This window comes from Eriocheir sinensis, chromosome 67 (genome assembly GCF_024679095.1).
Source record: "Eriocheir sinensis breed Jianghai 21 chromosome 67, ASM2467909v1, whole genome shotgun sequence".
Lineage (NCBI taxonomy): Eukaryota > Metazoa > Arthropoda > Malacostraca > Decapoda > Varunidae > Eriocheir > Eriocheir sinensis.
In genome coordinates, this window is record NC_066575.1 from 3,018,764 (window position 1) to 3,040,198 (window position 21,435).

Consider the following 21,435-nt stretch of genomic DNA (forward strand, 5'->3'; position numbering starts at 1 on the left):
GGCTTTCGTAGGAGTTGTGAGCATTTCCAGGGGTAGTTTTATGACCCTGGTGGTAGTTTGACCCCCCTAAGAACACATAATTGAAGAGGCTTTCGTAGGAGTTGTGAGCATTTCCAGGGGTAGTTTTATGACCCTGGTGGTAGTTTGACCCCCCTAAGAACACATAATTGAAGAGGCTTTCGTAGGAGTTGTGAGCATTTCCAGGGGTAGTTTTATGACCCTGGTGGTAGTTTGACCCCCCTGAGAACACATAATTGAAGAGGCTTTCGTAGGAGTTGTGAGCATTTCCTGGGGTAGTTTTATGACCCTGGTGGTAGTTTGACCCCCCTAAGAACACATAATTGAAGAGGCTTTCGTAGGAGTTGTGAGCATTTCCAGGGGTAGTTTTATGACCCTGGTGGTAGTTTGACCCCTAAGAACACATAATTGAAGAGGCTTTCGTAGGAGTTGTGAGCATTTCCAGGGTAGTTTTATGACCCTGGTGGTAGTTTGACCCCCCTAAGAACACATAATTGAAGAGGCTTTCGTAGGAGTTGTGAGCATTTCCAGGGGTAGTTTTATGACCCTGGTGGTAGTTTGACCCCCCTGAGAACACATAATTGAAGAGGCTTTCGTAGGAGTTGTGAGCATTTCCTGGGGTAGTTTTATGACCCTGGTGGTAGTTTGACCCCCCTAAGAACACATAATTGAAGAGGCTTTCGTAGGAGTTGTGAGCATTTCCAGGGGTAGTTTTATGACCCTGGTGGTAGTTTGACCCCCCTAAGAACACATAATTGAAGAGGCTTTCGTAGGAGTTGTGAGCATTTCCAGGGGTAGTTTTATGACCCTGGTGGTAGTTTGACCCCCCTAAGAACACATAATTGAAGAGGCTTTCGTAGGAGTTGTGAGCATTTCCAGGGGTAGTTTTATGACCCTGGTGGTAGTTTGACCCCCCTAAGAACACATAATTGAAGAGGCTTTCGTAGGAGTTGTGAGCATTTCCAGGGGTAGTTTTATGACCCTGGTGGTAGTTTGACCCCCCTAAGAACACATAATTCAAGAGGCTTTCGTAGGAGTTGTGAGCATTTCCAGGGGTAGTTTTATGACCCTGGTGGTAGTTTGACCCCCCTAAGAACACATAATTGAAGAGGCTTTCGTAGGAGTTGTGAGCATTTCCAGGGGTAGTTTTATGACCCTGGTGGTAGTTTGACCCTTCTTCTGTACCCTGAGCCTAGAAAAAACCTTATTAGAACCTGATTGATCCCCCCTTTGACCTTTAGAAGTAGCTGATGTGAGAAGCGAGTGTCTTGTATTACCAGCCTATTTTTTCTCTGGGTGATGCTTCTTCCTCTTCCGCGGGTAATAATATGCCGGATGCTTTATTTCACCCAAACCATAACAGGTATTATTATTCCTGGACAACATGCGTGGTATCTGGACGCTTGAAAATCACTACGCTACACTTAATACACTACACATATACACCATACACTCACTACACTACGTTACAATACAATACACAACACTTACAACACTACACTGCAAGACAATACACTCCTTACTGCAATACAATACAATAGTTCCACGCGCTGACGAAGGCATTCCGTCACCACCTCCGTAATGCGTCTTAAAAACAACAACTCACATAAAATAAATAAATAAAATAAACGCTCCACAAACAAACTCTTCAATCAAGTAAACAAAAATAAAATCCACACACGAACTCTTTAGCCCGCCAATCAAATAATCAATCATGCAAATAAGTCCACAAACAAATCATTCACTCGATCAATCAACTAAAAATATCAAGCGAATAAACAGTTCAGAGGTAAGTATATAATTTAACCGATCTATCTCTTCTGTCTTTATCTCTCTGTCTATCCATCTATCTATCAATCTCTATCTATCTATCTTTCTCTGTGTCTATCTGTCTGTCTGTCTCTATCTATCTCTATCCATCTGCCGCGTAAGAGCCGCCAGAGGGCCCGACGCCGCACCGCCGCCTCAAGTCACCGCCAGGAACATGTAGTGTTTACCGCTGGGCCGCCGCGGAGACGCTTCAGACATCTTACCAGTTGCAGTATGGTAGTAGTAGTAGTAGTAGTAGTAGTAGTAGTAGTAGTAGTAGTAGGTGTTGTTGTTAGTGGTGAATAGTGGCGGTATATAGTGTATTAAAGGTGGCAGAAGCATAGATGTGTTAGTAGTGGTAGTTGTGGTAGTGGTGGTGGTGGTGGTAGTGGTGGTGGTGGTGAAGGGCCTGATGAGTCTGAGGCGTCGCGTCAAGGCACTGGCGCCATGCACAGGACACTTGACACACACACACACACACACACACACACACACACACACACACACTTGAAGGTTTCGAAGCCTGCTGAGGACGCCCCTCGCGTAGGACGGAAGGGGAAAACATCCTTCCAATACGAAGGCAACAAACAGATAACTAAACAATAAATAATGGAGAAACTTGATTAAACAAATGAATAAGTAAATGATTATATAACATATTAAACAGTGCCCTGAGTACTGTATTGTTAATTAATTTATCTCACTGTAAATAATTGAACGGCCGGCGTCCAGACGTCTAGACCAGTGGTGTCCAAGTGGGGTTCGCGTGCCCTTGGGGGAAAGCAGCCGACGGCTGGGGACGTGAGAAGGTAAGGATTAAGTGGAAAATACTTTTAATATCATGTCATCTGCCTTTATATGAATCAGCAATTTTGCTGAACGTGTATCGCTGTAGGCTCCCATTTATCTTCAGGAAGCACTGCAAGAATTTTAAAACTTCGATTCAAATTTGTAGGTGGAGTTGTCTTCACCTACCTCTGTGAGGCCCCTTGCTCTGCAATAACCGTTTTGAGGCAAAACAGAGGTAAAGGCTGAAACAAAGCCTAATAACTGCATCTACTACTACCTTCCGGGGTGGCAGATATACTCAGTGACCATCAGCCGTACGTTTAACATTGTTTAAAGAAACTTTCAAACGTTTTGTTGTGATTTGATAGTTTCCCTGTTAAAATATAGTGTATAATATATTGTCTAGCATTCAAACTGAGGTGATATTGAATATCATTAAATATGATTGACAGGCTCTTCGAATAATAAATATTCAGTATCACCGATCATGGTGATACTTGACGATACAAAAAGTTGAAAAGAGGGACAGTGGGAAAAAGGTTTGGACAGCACTCTACCGGCTGATCAAAGATAGTACTATACATTTTTTCACAGCGCGACTGACACGTGTGAGAAGAGGCATCTATTTAACCGAAGAATTTTAGAACTGTGCAGCTTCGTAGGAAGGAATTACAAGGATAGAAAACGTACATCTAAGTCTCACCACCACTCACCCTTTTTTACCCTTTATCTCTACAACCCTCCAAGCAGCCCACTGACACCCTAATGCAAGGTTCGAATCTACACCCCGATGATTGGATACACATAGGCAACCCTGGGACGCACCGCCGATCCCGAACCTGCAAATATTTACCCTCTCGAAGTAGCCCCGTCGGAGAATTTTTTATAATCTCGATCAGCATTTGCATACAGGCTACCCGGTGTTTCGAGGGGTACACACACACACACACACACACACACACACACATGGGCGGCCCCTCAGCTCAACACTACTGTCTCTGTCTTGCCCGGAGGTTCGTGTTTCAGGCTAGTATGTTAGCAAGAAACACGGGTCGACGCCGCCTGCCTGCCTGTCTGCTTGTGTGTGGCCCCTATATACATCGCTCTTCGCCTCCCTCTCCCCCGTCATATTGCGTCATATTCTTAAACATCACGGCGCCCAAGAACACAGATTTGACACGGCTTTCGTAGGAGTTGTGGGCATTTACAGGGGTAGCTTTCTGACCCTACTGGCAGTTTGACTCTTCTTCTGTGCCGCGAACCTTAAAAACACTCATTAAAACCCGACTGATCTCTTTTTTGGCCTGTGAAAATAGTGAATGTGAGGAGTCCATGGAAGCGTCTGACAATACCAATCTTTGCCTCGTCATTAAATACATCTCACAGGACACAGTTTCGCTTATCCCTCGACCAGAAGGTGATGAAGGTAAAGTACAGGTAAAGTTGGGGGCATATGCTATAGCCGCGCGTGGCCTCGGTGCTCATCTTCGTCGCATTGGTATGATGAAGCTGAGGCTCATATTTTCAAACATATCGTGGGCTTAACCACATTTGATAAGGCCTTCATAGTTGTGGGTATTTTCATGGGGGGATTTTATGAGCCTCTTGGTAGCTTGACGAGGCTTCTGTACCATGAACGCGGGGGTTAACCACATTTGATAAGGCCTATATAGTTGTGGGTATTTCCAAGAGGGGATTTTATGAGCCTCTTGGTAGTTTGAAGAGGTTTTTGTACCATGAACGCGGGGGTTAACCACATTTGATAAGGCCTATATAGTTGTGGGTATTTTCATGGGGGGATTTTATGAGCCTCTTGGTAGTTTGAAGAGGTTTTTGTACCATGAACGCGGGGGTTAACCACATTTGATAAGGCCTATATAGTTGTGGGTATTTCCAAGAGGGGATTTTATGAGCCTCTTGGTAGTTTGACGAGGCTTCTGTACCATGAACGTTGAAAAAATACTCATGAGAACACGACTAACTCCTGTGTGGACTTGGGAAATAGTTGTAAAAGGTGAGAGTCTGAGAATACGTGTCTGATACAAGTACTAGATAGTGAAGCAGCTCCTACGTCGCCTCACCGTTTACCTGTCCGCTGGCGCACCTCGTTCAGCCCCTTGATTATACCTGGGTGCGTTTGCTGAGCCTCCGAGCGACTATGAAGCAACGTATACAGGTGTTAGATAGGGGAGTGGCGCCTCCATCACCCGCCCGCCCCCTGTCAGCTGGGACGCCTTGCACTGCCCCTTTGATCACACCTTACTGTAGGGTTCTTCTGGGTGAGGGTCCCGCCCCGGCATTAGATCGCAAGAGGAAACTAAGTACTAGAGGCTTCAATGGGTTGTGTGAGAACAGCGAAAACTAATATGGATAGCACTAAGAAAAAAATAATAGAGGATACCGTACAGACCCTGCTTTTGTTTAGTTATATGTAGAGTTAGACCAGGAGGAAAGATAAAGGTATAGACGATATTCTTAAAACATACATAAAATAATCCGTAAGTAAATAGCTGAATATATTGTTAATTTATACAGACTGAGAGGAAAACGTAAAACCCGATATGACACGAAAGGAGAAATCAATGAATATTAAATAAACCTTGGAGAAAATATTAACATTCCTTTGAAGATAATAATGAACAGAAATACTGATGATGGCAATGACAACAACTACAACAACAACAACAACAACAACAATAATAATAACAATAATAATAATAATAATAATAATAATAATAATAATAATAATAATAATAATAATAATAATAATAATAATAATAACAATAATAATAAAAATAATAACAATAATAATCACCTCTCATCAGCTCTCCTCCTCCTACTGATAGTCTTCTCCCTCTTAAATTCCGCCGCGATGTTGCCTCTCTTACTATCTTCTATCGATATTTCCACGCTGACTGCTCTTCTGAACTTGCTAACTGCATGCCTCCCCCACTCCCGCGGCCCCGCTGCACACGACTTTCTACTCATGCTCATCCCTATATTGTCCAAACCCCTTATGCAAGAGTTAACCAGCATCTTCACTCCTTCATCCCTCACGCTGGTAAACTCTGGAACAATTTTCCTTCATCTGTATTTCCTCCTGCCTACGACTTGAACTCTTTCAAAAGGAGGGTATCAGGACACCTCTCCTCCCGAAATTGACCTTTCTTTCGGCCACCTCTCCTGATTCTTTTTTGGAAGCAGCGAGTAGCGGGCTTTTTTTTTATTATTGTTTTCTTTTTTTGTGTGCCCTTGAGCTGTCTCCTTTGTTGTAAAAAAAAAAAGTAAAATTGTAACACACACACACACACACACACACACACACACACACACACACACACACACGAACAGGTAAGTGCTGGCCCCGTCGACTTTACCTGCCGCTACCTGGCTGACCTCAACGTGACCTGCAGGTGTTGCGAGGGAGGGGTGACCTAGCTTAATGACTCTCTCTCTCTCTCTCTCTCTCTCTCTCTCTCTCTCTCTCTCTCTCTCTCTCTCTCTCTCTCTCTCTCTCTCTCTCTCTCTCTCTCTCTCTCTCTCTCTCTCTCTCTCTCTCTCTCTCTCTCTCTCTCTCTCTCTCTCTCTCTCTCTCTCTCTCTCTCTCTCTCTCTCTCTCTCTCTCTCTCTCTCTCTCTCTCTCTCGGCCAGATGGTCTCGAGAAGAAAGCCGGCGAGTAAAAAAGCGCGAGATACAATCACGTGCCCGCCATCACTCACCGTCCAAGCAGCTGACCCGGAGAAACCTGAACCAAATATATTAAAGAAAAGGAAACACAAACACGGGAGCAGGTGAACGAATAAATGATAGAAAGCAAATAGTACTGAATAATTTTGAAAGAGGAGCATAAGTGAATTCATAAGTAAAGAAAAAAAAACCTACACAAGAAAAAAATAATAGATAAAATGAGAAATAAATATGAAACTAAGAATGAATATATAAATGAAAGCAACGTACCATAATGATTAAAATAAACATGTATATGTAACGTGTGCTGAGATGAAGGAAGGAAAGAAAAATACGAAAATAAAAATCAGGTTAACGTATAAATAACGAATCAAAACAATAGAAACAATGAAAAATAAGTAATAAAAATCAAATTACTAAATATATACTAATACTTGAATATCTAATAACAATACATAGATATATTAAAGTTAATGAAGAGAGAAAGAAGGAAATAAAATGAATTGTATATATCTAACTTCAAGACTCCCCAATGTTTACTAAGCTTGTAGAGAGTAACTGTACTTAGACGAGTGATGGAAATAAAAATAAAAATAAAAAGTAAACCAAACAGAGATGAAATACAAGATAAATTCATAAACTTAATATTAACCGCATACTATCGCAAGCTTTCCCAGGTGTGATCTTACCGTTAATGGAAGGTAAGCAGACACGAGGAATGAAGATAATGGAGTAATAAATGATTAGAAAAGTTAAGGAAGAAAAGGAGAGAAAGAAAATAACGACTCTGAGGTGAAAACAAACCTTCCAAAATGCTCAAATGTTTCAGTGTGATAAAATTTTAAAATGAAGACTTTTAATAGAGGAAGTACTATAAAATGACTAAATAAGGATAAATGAGAGAGAGAGAGAGAGAGAGAGAGAGAGAGAGAGAGAGAGAGAGAGAGAGAGACATAGGTATTTCGTTGAACAATGTCTTTAAGATATATTATAAATTTATTAGACAAATTCGTGTGTACAGATAATTTATGAGGACTTAATAAAGAAATGCAAAAAGAAAAAGAAAAAACTAATACTCGCTAATTGTAAGGACATGATTGAGGAAGAAAGAAATAGAGAGGAAAAGAAGATATAAAAAGAAGCTAATGAAAAATAAATAAAAAAGAATTGTGGAGATAAAATTACGGACACACGACAAACAAATTAGAAAATTATGGAGAAAAATTCAATAAAAATACAGGGAAAAAAAGAGAGAAAAAGAAAAGCTTAGAAAATAAATATTAATCAAGGAATAATGGAAAAAGAAAAAAAGGAAAATACCGAGACATGAAATCCAAGAAAACTGAAAAATTAAGAAAAAAGGAAATAGCAAAATATGATGCGAAAGACGTTAAGGGAAAAGAATAAAAGTAAAATAGGAGGAAAGACGAAGATTGAGATACGAGAGAAAATAAACGAAAAATATATTACACAAAAATTAAATACGGAGAAAAATAGAAAATACAAATAATACACACACGAAAAAAAATACACACGAATGATAAAATATAAAAAATGGAAATACAAAAATCCACAAAAATAAAATAAAATAAACAAAAATAAAGACAAATAATAAAAGAAAATGCACAGAAAAAAAATAAAATGGGAAATCGAAATAAACAAAAACAACAAAAAATCAACAACATAATATAATAAAAAGACGAAAAATAATAAAAAGAAAACAGAAAACAAAAGACCACAACACATTTTCTTTATCTTCTTACTTTTTTTTTTTTACCTGCGCGTCGTTTTCATTAGCCGCGTCCACGACCAGGTAATATAATGGACGATTAGAGGCAACGTATTTATTATCATTACAATCCTTACTTATTAATGCGTCTCTCTCTCTCTCTCTCTCTCTCTCTCTCTCTCTCTCTCTCTCTCTCTCTCTCTCTCTCTCTCTCTCTCCTCCACTCATTAACATTTTCCTCCTCCTACTTATGTTATTTTCTGCATTTTATCTCCTCCTTCTTCTTCTCCTCCTCCTCCTCCTCCTCCTCCTCCTTCTTCGTCGTTTTCTTAATTTTGCTTCATATATTTTTTCTCCCCTCTCGCCCTCCATTTTCTAATAATTATTCTCTCTCTTTTCTTCTCGTCGTCTTCCTCCTCATCCTCATCAACATTATTACCATCATCATCAATTTCTGCATAAGCGCCGTTTACCACCACCACCACCACCACCAGGAGAGCCACACCCACAAAATGCTACAGGTAACCACACCCACCTTGCTCTACCCCCCCTCCCTCCCCCTCCACCCCCTGTCCCCAAAACTCCACCCAGGCTCCCATTCCCCACTTAAATTTACTCCCTCATACTCCTCTGTGCACTCCCTCCCCTTCCCTTCCCCCCTCCCAGCCCCCCGAGGTCATAACACCTTCCCCGGTGCACCTGATCACATAATTACAGGTGGGCTCAGGGTGTGTCGGGGGTGCGTTACCGGCCACGCACCTTTAACGAGATCCAGAACGGGTAATTAATCCCTTATCGGAATTTAAGTCTAATCAAAATTATCTCACATTATCTTAAGATCTCCGGCGGGATTAACTCTCACCCCCCTCCACTCACCCCTTCCCCCCTCCATCACCCCACCCCTCCACTACCTGTTCCACCCATTTCAGCATCCCACGTCCCTCTCCCCTTCCTTCCTTCCTTCCTTCCCTTCCTTCATTCTCCCGCCCCCTCCACTGACCCTCTCCTTCCCTCCCTTCTTCCTTCCCCCTCTCTTGTCCCTCTCCTTCCTTCCTTCACTCCCTCCTTCCTTCCTTCCTTCCCCCTTCCTTCCTTCCCTCTCCTGCCCCCTTCCCGTTCCTTCCCTCTCCCGCCTCCTCCCTTGTCCCTCTCCTTCCTTCCTTCTTTCCCCCTCCCTTCCTTCCCTCTCCCGCCCCCTTCCCTCCCCCTCCCCCCTCCCCCCCACAACACCTGCTATTAACCTGTGCGCCGCCCCCCACAATTCTTAGCGGTAAAGTGTTGGTCAGCGGCTGTTCCTGCACCATTATGGCCGCCCTGTCTCTTAACTCCCGATAAAAACATTAGCCGGGCACCGAAAAAAGGAGTATGCGTAAAAAAAATAAAAAAAAAAGTTAAGCGTGCACTACCGCGAGAGGAGAGGCGTCCGTAGAAGTGTAAAAAATATGACTCGGGAAGATTTTCGCAAGTTACTTTTTTTTTGTTGTTGTTCTCTCTCTCTCCCGTTTGGTGTTTTAGATTAGATTCCTGCCGCGGTGGTCTTGCCTGAGGGAGTGATTTGGTGGCGGGGAGTATTTTTATTTTATTATTTTTTTTCATTTTTTAGGGGGGTAGGGGTTGATGGATTTTTTTTTGGGTGGTGTTTCTTTTTGTTCTTGTTCTTCTTCGTCTGTTTTCCTAGTTCTTCTTTCGCCTACACTTTCTCTTATGGTGGTCTCGCCTGAGGGAGTGATTTGGTGGCGGGGAGTTTTTTTTTTTTTTTTTTTCGAAGGGGAGGCGCTGTATATAATTTTTTGGTGGTATTTCTTCTTCTTGTTCTTCCTCGTCTCTTCTCCTAGTTCTTCTTTCTCCTACACTTTCTCTTTTTCTTGTTATTGTTTTGTGTCCTTGTTCTTGTTCTTGTTCTTCCTCTTCGTCGTCGCCATCGTCGTCGTCGTTGTCGTCATCCTCTCGTCCTTTCTTTCCTTCTTGCTCTTCTTCGTGTCCTTCTTTTTCCCCTTCCTCCTTTTTCTTCTTCTCTTCCTTCTCTTTCTTCATCTTCTTTCCTCTTCTTGTTCTTGTTCTATATCTTCTCTTTTCTTTCGTCTTCTTTTTTCCTCTTCTTGTTCTTACTCTATCTTCTTTTTCGCACCCGTACAAACCCCACCAGAAGCTTAACGAGCCAGGGAGCGTCACGGGGCGAGGGGAAGGGAAGGAAACCCAACTCCCAGTGTCGAGGCGGAGGGAGAGGCGCGTCAAGTGGCGGGGAGCAGCGGCTGAAGTACCCGTGAGCCTTAATTGGAGGTGAGGGGGACGCGTTAGGGAGGCTGAGAGGGTATCCAAACAACCATACACTCAGGATCTATTGTAGAGGATGATGCTATTCGTTATTGGCATCACCATATATCTATCCTCTATATATCCTCTTTTTTTTTTGCCTCCATGAGCTGCCTCCTTTTCTTTCCGTAATCTCCCTTCTTTCCTTCCCCCTCCAGTTCTTCCCTCCCCCCTTCCTTCTTTCCTTTCCTCTCCCGCCCCCTCCCTTGTCCGTGAAGGGGTGTTTGTGCTTTACAGAAGGGGAACAAAACGACAGAGCGGAGTGACTATATAGTAAACATGGGTGATTTAGAATACAGAACATGGTCGACAGAGAGGGATAAAGAACACAGACGATAGAGAGGGATAAAGAAGAGTAAAGAGTGTGCATTTGGCAAGAGGAAAGTCACAAATGAAGGGAAAATAAATCAACATGCTAAGAAGTGAACCTTTAGAGTAAACCTGGACGATAAATAAAGATAAAGAAGGGTAACGAGTGTGCATATGGTAGAGATAATGAAAGGAAAGTATGAAAGAAAATATTGAAAGGAAAGAACGAGAGGAAAAGGATGAAAGAAGAAATAAAGATGCAGAGTATACATGAACGATAAATAAAGATAAAGAAGCGTAAAGAGTGTGCATATGGCAGAGATAATGAAAGGAAAGAATGAAAGAAAATATTGAAAGGAAAGAACGTGAGGAAAAGGATGAAAGAAGAAATAAAGATGCAGAGTATACATGAACGATAAATAAAGATAAAGAAGCGTAAAGAGTGTGCATATGGCAGACATAATGAAAGGAAAGTATGAAAGAAAATATTGAAAGGAAAGAACGAGAGGAGAAAGAATGAAAGAAAAAATACACATGCTAAGGAGTATCTATGGAGCACACAGGATGTAGATACGGTTATATATAGGGATGAGGCGGTGCGGGAAAGGCGTGCTATATACAGACGTCACTAGACAGGAGGACAGAGTAATGTGAAATGAAATTGAGTGAAGTGAATCATGAAGACGATGCTATTAGTGAACGGTGAGCTAAACAAGTCCGAGACACAAGAGGCAGAGACAAGAGAACATAGAATAAAGAGTGAACAGAACTGAGAGCCAGAAATGAACATACTTCCCTCTCCTTTTCCTTCACGACCTTGCTTCCCTTCCTCATATATTTACTTTGGACCTCCGCTTCCCGTCCGTTTATTATTATTATTATTATTATTATTATTATTATTATTATTATTATTATTTTACGGTATGTATTTCTGATGTATCTCGGAAGGGAAAATGATACTACTAATGATTTTGAAATATCCAATAATAGAAAACATGTCTGAAAACGGGAGAAAATTGTGGTTAAAAATTTCCTTGCATTTTCTTTTTCTTTCACTTTTTTTTTAGTTTTCTATTTTCACTTGATTTTGTCTCTCTTTTTATTCTTCTCCACATTACACGCCGGCAGACCTTCGGGCCGTCTGTGCCTTCCGACGCTGAGCATTCGACTACTGTTCACGATTCTCGCTAACATTTACACTTTCTCCTTCACTCGTATGTAAACACAAGTTTCGGCATAAAATGGAGGCGTCGGCAATAATAGTAATAATACAAAAATAATAATAATGCAGCCAGGACTCGAACCGCTGCGGCGAGTTAGCAAAATAAATGGATGAGGGATGAAAAAGATGGCGGCAAAGAATCTGATGAAAAAATGTCTGTTGTAGAAAACAAAAATATAAACTAATAATTCAGGAAAAGAAATCAGTACTATAAACGAGAACACGAGTTGGTTTCGTAAGGACCAATGGACACTAGATGTTCTTAGTCACGGGAGAAAGTAAGGATGAATCAGAGGAAGGTATCAGAGTGGGATGGGACACACACTCACAGGTTAGGAAGCGGGGAGGGCCGAGGGCAAAGGTGTGAGTGAGTCAGAGGAGGTTGGCGGAAAGGGGCGTGGTCGGGTCGTGTAGCATGGAAGGTCGACACAAAAAACACATTAAAGAAAGAAGTATTAGAGGAAGGAGTATTGCCAACGGTTCATTTTTCGTCCTTTAAATGTCCTTGGCGTGTTGATGGTATGGTGTTTAATGCGTCATCTTGTGTTACTTTTGTGTTTGTTCTGAATCCTAGACGTGATGAAAATTGTTAAGGCGCTGGAAGGGAGAAATATCTAGTATTGTTATTAGGTTTTGGTGATAAACACTTCCTGATAATAATGGTGATGATGATGACGATGATGATGATGATAAGGAGAGGAGGATGAAGATGAGGATGGTGATAAGTAATAGAACGTAGTAGTAGTAGTAGTAGTAGTGACAAATAAAAAGTAATAACAAAAAATAACAATAATAATAACAAAAATAATAATAATAATAATAATAATAATAATAATAATAATAATAATAATAATAATAATAATAATAATAATAATAATAATAACAATAATAATAACAAAATCTCTTAACCAAGGCGAAAGGAAGAACACGCGATTAAAAAAAGCGGTCACACTCACACATTAAAAGAAGAAAAAAAAAGTGAAACAAGAGCACCTCACACCTCATCCCCTCGCCGCGTTACAACGGAAACCAAACCAAACCGCCAATCACCGTCACCTGAGCCGCCCCTCCCCACCTGTGCGCCGCTGATCAACGTTCCGCCTCGCCGCGCACCTGACTCACGACGCGCCGCAAATTTATCGCCTGCTGGGGCCACTCACTCGCTGATGGCTTCCGTGACTTGATGGTTTTGAGGCGACGTCTGCCCTAAGCTCGTATCTCTTAAAAAGGTTAACCAGCGATTGTTTTTATTCAAAGTATTTATTGTTTTGGAAGGTCTTATTATTTTTTAAAGTACAGAAAAGAGAAAGAACGCTTAATGAGCCAATGGATAGTGTCTTGAAAATACGAGAAAGCTATTAAATAAGAGTGGGCAAAGTTTAACCGGCATTTTTTTTATTTATTCAAAGTATTTATTGTTTTGGAAGGTCTTATTATTTTTTTAATGTACAGAAAAGAGAAAGAACGCTTAATGAGCCAATGGATAGTGTCTTGAAAATACGAGAAAGCTATTAAATAAGAGTGGGAAAAGTTTATCCGGCATTTTTTTTATTTATTCAAAGTATTTATTGTTTTGGAAGGTCTTATTATTTTTTAATGTACAGAAAAGAGAAAGAACGCTTAATGAGCCAATGGATAGTGTCTTGAAAATACGAGAAAGCTATTAAATAAGAGTGGGCAAAGTTTAACCGGCATTTGTTTTATTTATTCAAAGTATTTATTGTTTTGGAAGGTCTTATTATTTTTTAAAGTACAGAAAAGAGAAAGAACGCTTAATGAGCCAATGGATAGTGTCTTGAAAATACGAGAAAGCTATTAAATAAGAGTGGGCAAAGTTTAACCGGCATTTGTTTTATTTATTCAAAGTATTTAATGTTTTTGAAGGCCTATTGTTTGACTCTTAAGTACACAAAAGAGATAGAACACTCAAGAAGATAATTGAGTTTCGAAAATACTGGAAAGCGATTATGAGTAATTCGTGGAAGCTTTACGGGTATTATATTTTATCCACCTTTATCTTTCTATTATGAATCATCTATTTCTACCTGATATCAATAACAGCATCATTTCTCTTCATAGGTTTAAGGTATCGAGTGACAGTCTGCCTTAAGTTCGTATCTCTTCCTTGACGCTTTGTAGATATTACGTTCTTTCTGTTCTTTCCAATATTAATAAGAACGTGATATTTCTTCGTAGTTTTGAGGCAATGAGTGATAGTCGGCCTCAAGCTGTTATCTCCTCATTCAAGCTTGTAATTCCTTATCGCCTTGTCTGTGTGAAATCATCTTTTTTTTCTAATATCAATAAGGTGATTTTTCTTCGTAGGCTTGAGGCAACGTGTGATAGTCGGCCTCAAGCTGTTATATTCAAGCTTGTAATTCCTCGTCGCCTTGTCTGTGTGAAATCACCTTTTTTTCTAATATTAAAAAGAACGAATTTTTTCTTTGTAGTTTTGAGGCGACGAGTAACAGGCGGCCTCAAGCTCGTATCTCAGCATTTAAACTCTTAATTCCTTGATGCCTCACATATTTTTTCCCCCATTTTTTTCCTTTCTTATTTGGCATTATTGCGGGAAATATTGACAAGCACATTATTTGGTCGTAGTTTTAAGGCAACGGACGACGCTCTCCTGAAGCCCATAATTCTCTCTCAATTGAGGTCGTATCTCCTTGACGTGTGGACAAAATATTTCTTTCTTTCTTTTTGGTATTATTGATGAAATTGCCGGAATGTTATATATTTTTTGTTGATTTCAGGAAACAAGTGACATTCTGCAATAAACTCGTATCTCTCAATTTAAGTTCATATTTCCTAGACATCTTAATTAACCCGTCCGCTGCGATTGGCACGGATTTCGCCTTCACTGGTAGCTTGGTAACATATGCTCCAGGTCTTTCTGTGCCTCTGTGGTGGGTAGTGGAGTGTTTCCCATGCGGTATTGGTATGCTGGATTTCCCCTCCCAAGATGCATGACCTCACATTTTTCTTCACTTAATTGGAGCAGCCACTTTTTGTTCCACTCCTGTAGCTTGGTGATGTCTTTTTTGTAGGAAATCCGCATCGAAGGAGTTAAATATTATGATCAAGATATTTACATTTCTTTCATCCTTTCTCATTGCAATGCCGTTGGTAATATCGATACGAAGGTTAATTACAGCACACGGAAATTCGATTAGTGTCAACAGAAGTCGTCATTGAACTATATAAAGAAAAAATCAATTACGATAAGACCCGATGCGATGATTGTCTCTTCGAGGAAATACTTCACAACGACCCCCTTATCTTTACCTTTTGCTCTATTTATTATTGGTTAACGCGTTCTACTCACATGTATTCAATTTCTACTCTTATCTAACTTTCCCGTATTTTCCAGACACTATCAACAGAGACCAAACGTTCAGCCTCTTGTGTGCGTAAACCCAAACAATAAGTTCCTCCAAAACAATAAACACTTTGAATAGACACCAAACGTTCAACCTCTTGTGTGCGTAAAGCCAAACAATAAGTTCCTCCAAAACAATAAACACTTTGAATAAAAAAACAAATGAGGGTTAACCTTCCTTACCCATAATCACTTTCCCGTATTTTCCAAACTCAGTTAACTTCTTGAGTGTTCTATCTCTTTTTTGTACTAAGGAGTCAAACAATAAGGCCTTCAAAAACATTATGTACTTTGAATAAAAAAACAAATGAGGGTTAACCTTCCTTACCCATAATCACTTTCCCGTATTTTCCAAACTCAGTTAACTTCTTGAGTGATTTATCTCTTTTGTGTACTTAAGAGTCACACAATAAGGCCTTCAAAAACATTATATACTTTGAATAAATAAAAAAAAATGCCGGTTAAACTTTTCCCCCACTAATTTAATAGCTTTCCCTTATTTTCAAGACACTATCCATTGACTCATTAAGCGTTCCTTCTATTTTCTGTGCTTTAAAAACAATAAGACCTTCCAAATTAATACATACTTTGAATAAAAACAATCGCTAGTTAACCTTTTTACTCATATTCGCTTCCCCGTATTTTCCAAACTCTATTAACTCCTTCTGCCTTCTATCTCTTTTATATACGTCAAGTCAAACAACGAATAATCCCAAATCAATCAATGAATAAAAAACAGTAAACAAAAACCAATATATAGTCAAAATAAGAAACCATTTGGTGGATCTGCTCCCCTTCACACCTGGCGGGCGGGTTAGCTCACCTGTCCCGCTCACCTGTCGCCGCCGCTGGCCGTCCGAGCGGTGGTGATTGATAAAGTGGCGGCGTCGTGCTTCTTAAGCGGTCCGCGGCTGCTTGTCGGTCGTTTATTTAGTGATTAGAACGTTTTACCGCGGCGTGGACATGCACTGATTGATTGTGTACCTTTGTGGAGGAGGAGGAGGAGGAGGAGGAGGGAGCATTTGAGAACAGAATGAAGAAGAGAAAGAAGAGAAATTAAAACGAGAAAGAAGAAAAATAAAACGAAAATAATCATATATAATGGAGAGGAAGAAAAAGAAAGAAGAAGAAGAAGAAGAAGAAGAAGAAGAAGAAGAAGAAGAAAGAAAGAAGAAAAAAGTGAAAAAGAAAGAAGATAACTAAAACGAAAAATATATAATGAACACGAAGAAGTCGAAGAAGAAGAGGAACAAGGACAAGAAGAAAAAGAAGAAAAAGAAGAAGAAGAAGAAAGAAGAAGAAGAACAACAACAACAACAACAACCAAAAAAAAAAAAAAGATGAAAACGCACACGAAAAAAAGGCGTTGAAGAAGAAGAAGAAGAGGAAGCGTTGCAGAAGAGAGAAGATGACAAGAAAAACAGTATAATGAAGAACAAAGAGCGGCAACACTTACAATTATACTTTTCCTGCAGACAAGAGACGCTAATTAAGACGCACACACACACACACACACACACACACACACACACACACACACACACACACACACACACACACACAGGCTAGTCGACGATGGCAGGATAGGGAGGAGATGGCAGGTAAGGTAAGGTAAGGTAAGGTAACGTAAGGTAAGTAAGGAAAGGGTTAGGATAGATTAGTTAAGGTAAGGTAAGGTAAGGTAAGGTAAGGTAAGGTAACGTAAGGTAAGTAAGGAAAGGGTTAGGATAGATTAGTTAAGGTAAGGTAAGGTAAGGTAAGGTTAAGGTTAAGGTAAGGTAAGGTAAGGTAAGGTAAGGTAAGGTTAAGGTAAGATACAGTAAGGGTAAGGTAAGGTAAGGTAAGGGCAGGTAAGGGTGCGGGGCTGACCCTGGCTCACCCCTCCAAACAGGTGTGTCGGGGCGCCTCAAGCAACACCTGCACCCAACCTGAAGGCGCCCCGGGCTCTCTCTCTCTCTCTCTCTCTCTCTCTCTCTCTCTCTCTCTCTCTCTCTCTCTCTCTCTCTCTCTCTCTCTCTCTCTCTCTCTCTCTCTCTCTCTCTCTCTCTCTCTCCTATATTCCTTCCTTTTCCTTCTTTCTTCTCTTCTTTTTCCTTTTTTTCCTTCCATCTTTCCCTTATTTTTCTTTCCATCCTTTCTCCCTTGTTTTTTCTTCCCTTCCTTTCTTCTATTTTCCTTTCATCCCTACTTCCTTCTTCGCTTGTTTCGTTTTCTTTCCATTTTTCCCCTTTTTTTCCGTCTTTCACTTTACTGTCTTCCTTCTTTCTTTTTCCCTCTCCCTTTTTATTTTTCTTCCTTCTTTTCTTTCCATTTCCTGCTCTTTTTTCTTTACTTCCTTCATTTTGGGGGCAAGGAGAGCAAGCAGATGGGTAGACAAGAGGTAGGAGACGAGGCAGGGAAGAAGGCAAGCAGACAAGGCGAGGGAGGAACGGGAGGTAGAGGAAGAGGGGGAGGAAGTAGAAGGAGGATGAAGAGGTATGCATAGAAGGAGGAACACGCGGCTGCCAGGGAGACAATGATCGGAATTATAAGACACCTTTGCTTCTAACATCACCCATTCCTAAAGGTCAAAAGAGGGGGTCAGTCGGGTTCTAATGAGTGTTTCTTTAGGTTCGCGGTACAGAGGAAGGGTCAAACCACCACCAGGGTCATTCTTGTCTTTTTATTGGTCATTTTTCTCCTCTCTATCCTCTACTCTTTTCTTCTTCACGTATTACTTTTTGTTTCACTTTTTCATGGCATTCTCTCTTTTATTTACATCACCACTAACTGTTTTATGTTATTCCTATTTCAATCTTTGTTTGTGTAGTTAATTTCCTTCTTTTTAATTTTCTTCGCTTCTCTTTTCTTGAGCTCTCTATGTTTCACTTCCATTTCTCCTGTCATGATCATCTCTTTTACCCTTCTATATGTTTCCTGTCTCTTCTTTTTGTATCTTTTCTTCTTTGTCGTCTGTTCTCCAATTTTAGATTAGTACACGAGCTCGATTTTACACGCAATCAATTCATTTTTTCAACCTATAACTATCTTTTTCCTCTTGTTTTAATGTACGTTTATTCTCTCTCTCTCTCTCTCTCTCTCTCTCTCTCTCTCTCTCTCTCTCTCTCTCTCTCTCTCTCTCTCTCTCTCTCTCTCTCTCTTTTCCTTTTTTTCCTTTCATCTTTCTTCGTCTTCTCTTTTCCTGGTTTAAGTTCCATACACGAATCACAGTCTTCAGGGATTTTTTTATACACCTTTTTTTGGTTTATATTAATTCACTTCTTCATGGCTGCCTCTCTTTACTTCTTGTCTTTTAATCGGTTTTTCTTCCTTGCTTGTTTTTCTTTTTCATATATGCAGTTCTTCACTTTTCTTAGCTTAATATTCCTTGTTCTTCCGTTCTTTCTTTCCTCCTCTTTTCATCTGCGCAGTAAGTACTTCGTCTTTTCTTTTTATAATTCAGTTTTTATCGTTTTTCTTTCCTTCCTTTTCTTTTTATCTATGCAGTTCTCTTTCGTATTTTTTTTCTCTAGTTTAATTCTCATCTTTCTTTTTTTCTTTTTTCTCCTATTATGCTTATTTTCTTTCTCTTTTTATTCTCTTACTGTACTTTTTTCTTTCCCTTTTTCTGTTTTTTTTCTCTGATTATACTTTTTCTTTTTCATTTTCTCTAAGTGTACTTTTTCCTTTCTCATTTTCTCTTAGTATACTTTTAATCCCCAATTCTCTCTTTCCTTCTCTTTTTTTCTTCGTCTTTTCTTTTCTTAGTTTAATTCTGATCGTTCTTTCTTTGCGTTCCATCTCTTTTTTTTCTACGCAGTGATCATCTTTTCCTTTTCCTTCATTTTTTCCTTCTTCCATTATTATCACTCATTCTTCCTACATTTCTTTTTTTTCTACGTAGTGATCATCTTTTCCTTTTCCTTCATCTTTTCCTTCTTCCATTATTATCACTCATTCTTCCTACATTTCTTTTTTTTCTACGTAGTGATCATCTTTTCCTTTTCCTTCATCTTTTCCTTCTTCCATTATTATCACTCTTTCCACATCTCTTTTTTTTTCTACGCAGTACTTGGTCATTTCTTACTTAAAATAAATTCGCCACTCAAGGCACGCTTCTCCAGACTCTTTCAGTATTTTTTGTGCATTGAGCGTGGCAGCGTGAGTGGAATTAGCGACATTTTATCGACGTCAGTAATACACGACTTCACTCTGTATTAAATCTCCATCAGTAAAGACTTCTGTATTTTATCTTCCTGGCATTTTTTTTTTTCGTGTGTGTCGTGTTGATGAAAAGCTGTCAATGTTTCCTTTATTTTTAAGTCCGTTTTCCTTAATGTGTGTTTGTTTGTTTGTTCGTTTCTTTCTTTCTTTGTTTTTCTTTCTTTCTTTCTTTCTTTCTTCCTTCCTTCCTTCCTTTCTTTTTCTTTCTTTCTCATTCATTTTTTCTTCCTTTCCCTTTTCTTTCCTTCCTTCCTTCCTTCCTTCCTTCCTTCCTTACTACATTTCTTTCTTTCTTTCTTTCTTTCTTTCTTTCTTTCTCTCTTCCTGTATGTGTGTGTGTGTGTGTGTGTGTGTGTGTGTGTTCAGGTAGGTCAGGTGAGTTCATTATGCTTCCACGCCAGGTGAGTCCATCGTGATAGGGAGAGAGTCCATTACGATATAGGATCATGTTTGAGCTTCCCAAAGAATAGATTCCGATCGTTTGTACAGGGGACTCAACACGGTAAACACGAGTCCATGCATAGATGATGATGATGGTGATGAAAAAGAAGAAAAAGGAGGCAATAAAGATGAAGAAGAACATAAGAACATAAGAACGTAAGAAGAAGAAGAAGAAGAAGAAGAAGAAGAAGAAGAAGAAGCTAATGAAGATAATGAAGAAGAAATGGAAGAAGAAGAAGAAGAAGAAGTAGATAATGAAGAAAGTAATGAAGAAAGAGCATAATAATAATAATAATAATAATAATAATAATAAGAAGAAGAAGAAGAAGAAGAAGAAGAAGAAAAGAAGAAAAAAAAGAAAAATATGAAGAAAAAAAAGAAAGACAAGAGACGACGAAAAAACTAGAGAACGAAAAATAAGATGAAGAAAAAGACGAAAAAATAAGATGAAGAAAAAGACGAGTAAGAAAAAACGAAGACGAAAAGAAAAAAAAAAAGAAAATGAGGAAGACAACACCTAACAATCACACAACTATTAACTTCATGGTCTTTCAACAAATCAACTTAAAAAAAAAAAAAAAAAACATTCCCAAGCGCTCCCACATCACGCGCCGCCACCACCACCAACACCAACATCACTTCTCATCATTATCATTAACATCACCTCTGCACCATCATTAGTACTATCACCATCGCTACCTGCCGCTCATCGCTCGCACGTTGACTCCCGCACACCTGAGATTTCACGCCAGGTACTTATTAGCGGCACCTCACAGCGGCTTGGAGTGCGCGGCGTGAACAATGACACTTAGTACCTCGTCCCTTCAGAGGCTCATTCTCCTCGCCTGTCACATTATTTTTTTATTTAATAAGCGAATGAAAAACAAGAAAGAAGGAAAACCTGCTGGTGGTTGGGCTTCCTTATACAGTAGTCGCACGCGTGTATGTGTGTATGTATGTATGTTCTCTCTCGCACACACACACACACACACACACAGTAAAAATAATGGTGTCTATATGTTTTTTTATAATATTCAGAAGCAAAAACGCATCAGTTCGTTGAGAAATAAATAAAAAGAGTATGCTAACTCTCTCTCTCTCTCTCTCTCTCTCTCTCTCTCTCTCTCTCTCTCTCTCTCTCTCTCTCTCTCTCTCTCTCTCTCTCTCTCTCACCTGCCTGGTCCTCGCTGCCTCACCCATTACCTGCAAAGACAGAAGGGTAGTGTTAGTGTATGCAACCAATAAATTTTTAGACGGAAAGAAAAAGAATGCAAACAACTCACTTGACAATCACATTATGGAGAAAATATAAACACACAAATATATATAGGGACATGTTATTTTATACAACCGTTAGTGTGTAGAAAGGGATTAGTAATACTTATACTGATACTAATAATGTAAAAAACGTAATAAAAAGTATAATTCATCTCTTCTAATTACGATGTCTGTCTGTCTGTCTGTCTGTCTGTCTGTCTGTCTGTCTCTCTCTCTCTCTCTCTCTCTCTCTCTCTCTCTCTCTCTCTCTCTCTC

At 39.7% G+C, this 21,435-nt stretch overlaps 1 protein-coding gene across 2 annotated transcripts in view; it reads right to left on the bottom strand.

The window, feature by feature from the left end:
* LOC126987944 (uncharacterized) overlaps window positions 1-21,109 on the bottom strand; it is a 39,290-nt gene extending 18,181 nt beyond the window's left edge. For both annotated transcript variants that reach the window (XM_050845594.1, XM_050845593.1), the window contains exon 1: window positions 21,076-21,109. In XM_050845594.1, the coding sequence (XP_050701551.1) occupies window positions 21,076-21,102 (27 nt within the window). In that variant the 5' untranslated portion in view covers window positions 21,103-21,109. The remainder of the gene's footprint in view (window positions 1-21,075) is intronic.
* Between the last annotated feature and the right edge of the window lie 326 nt (window positions 21,110-21,435).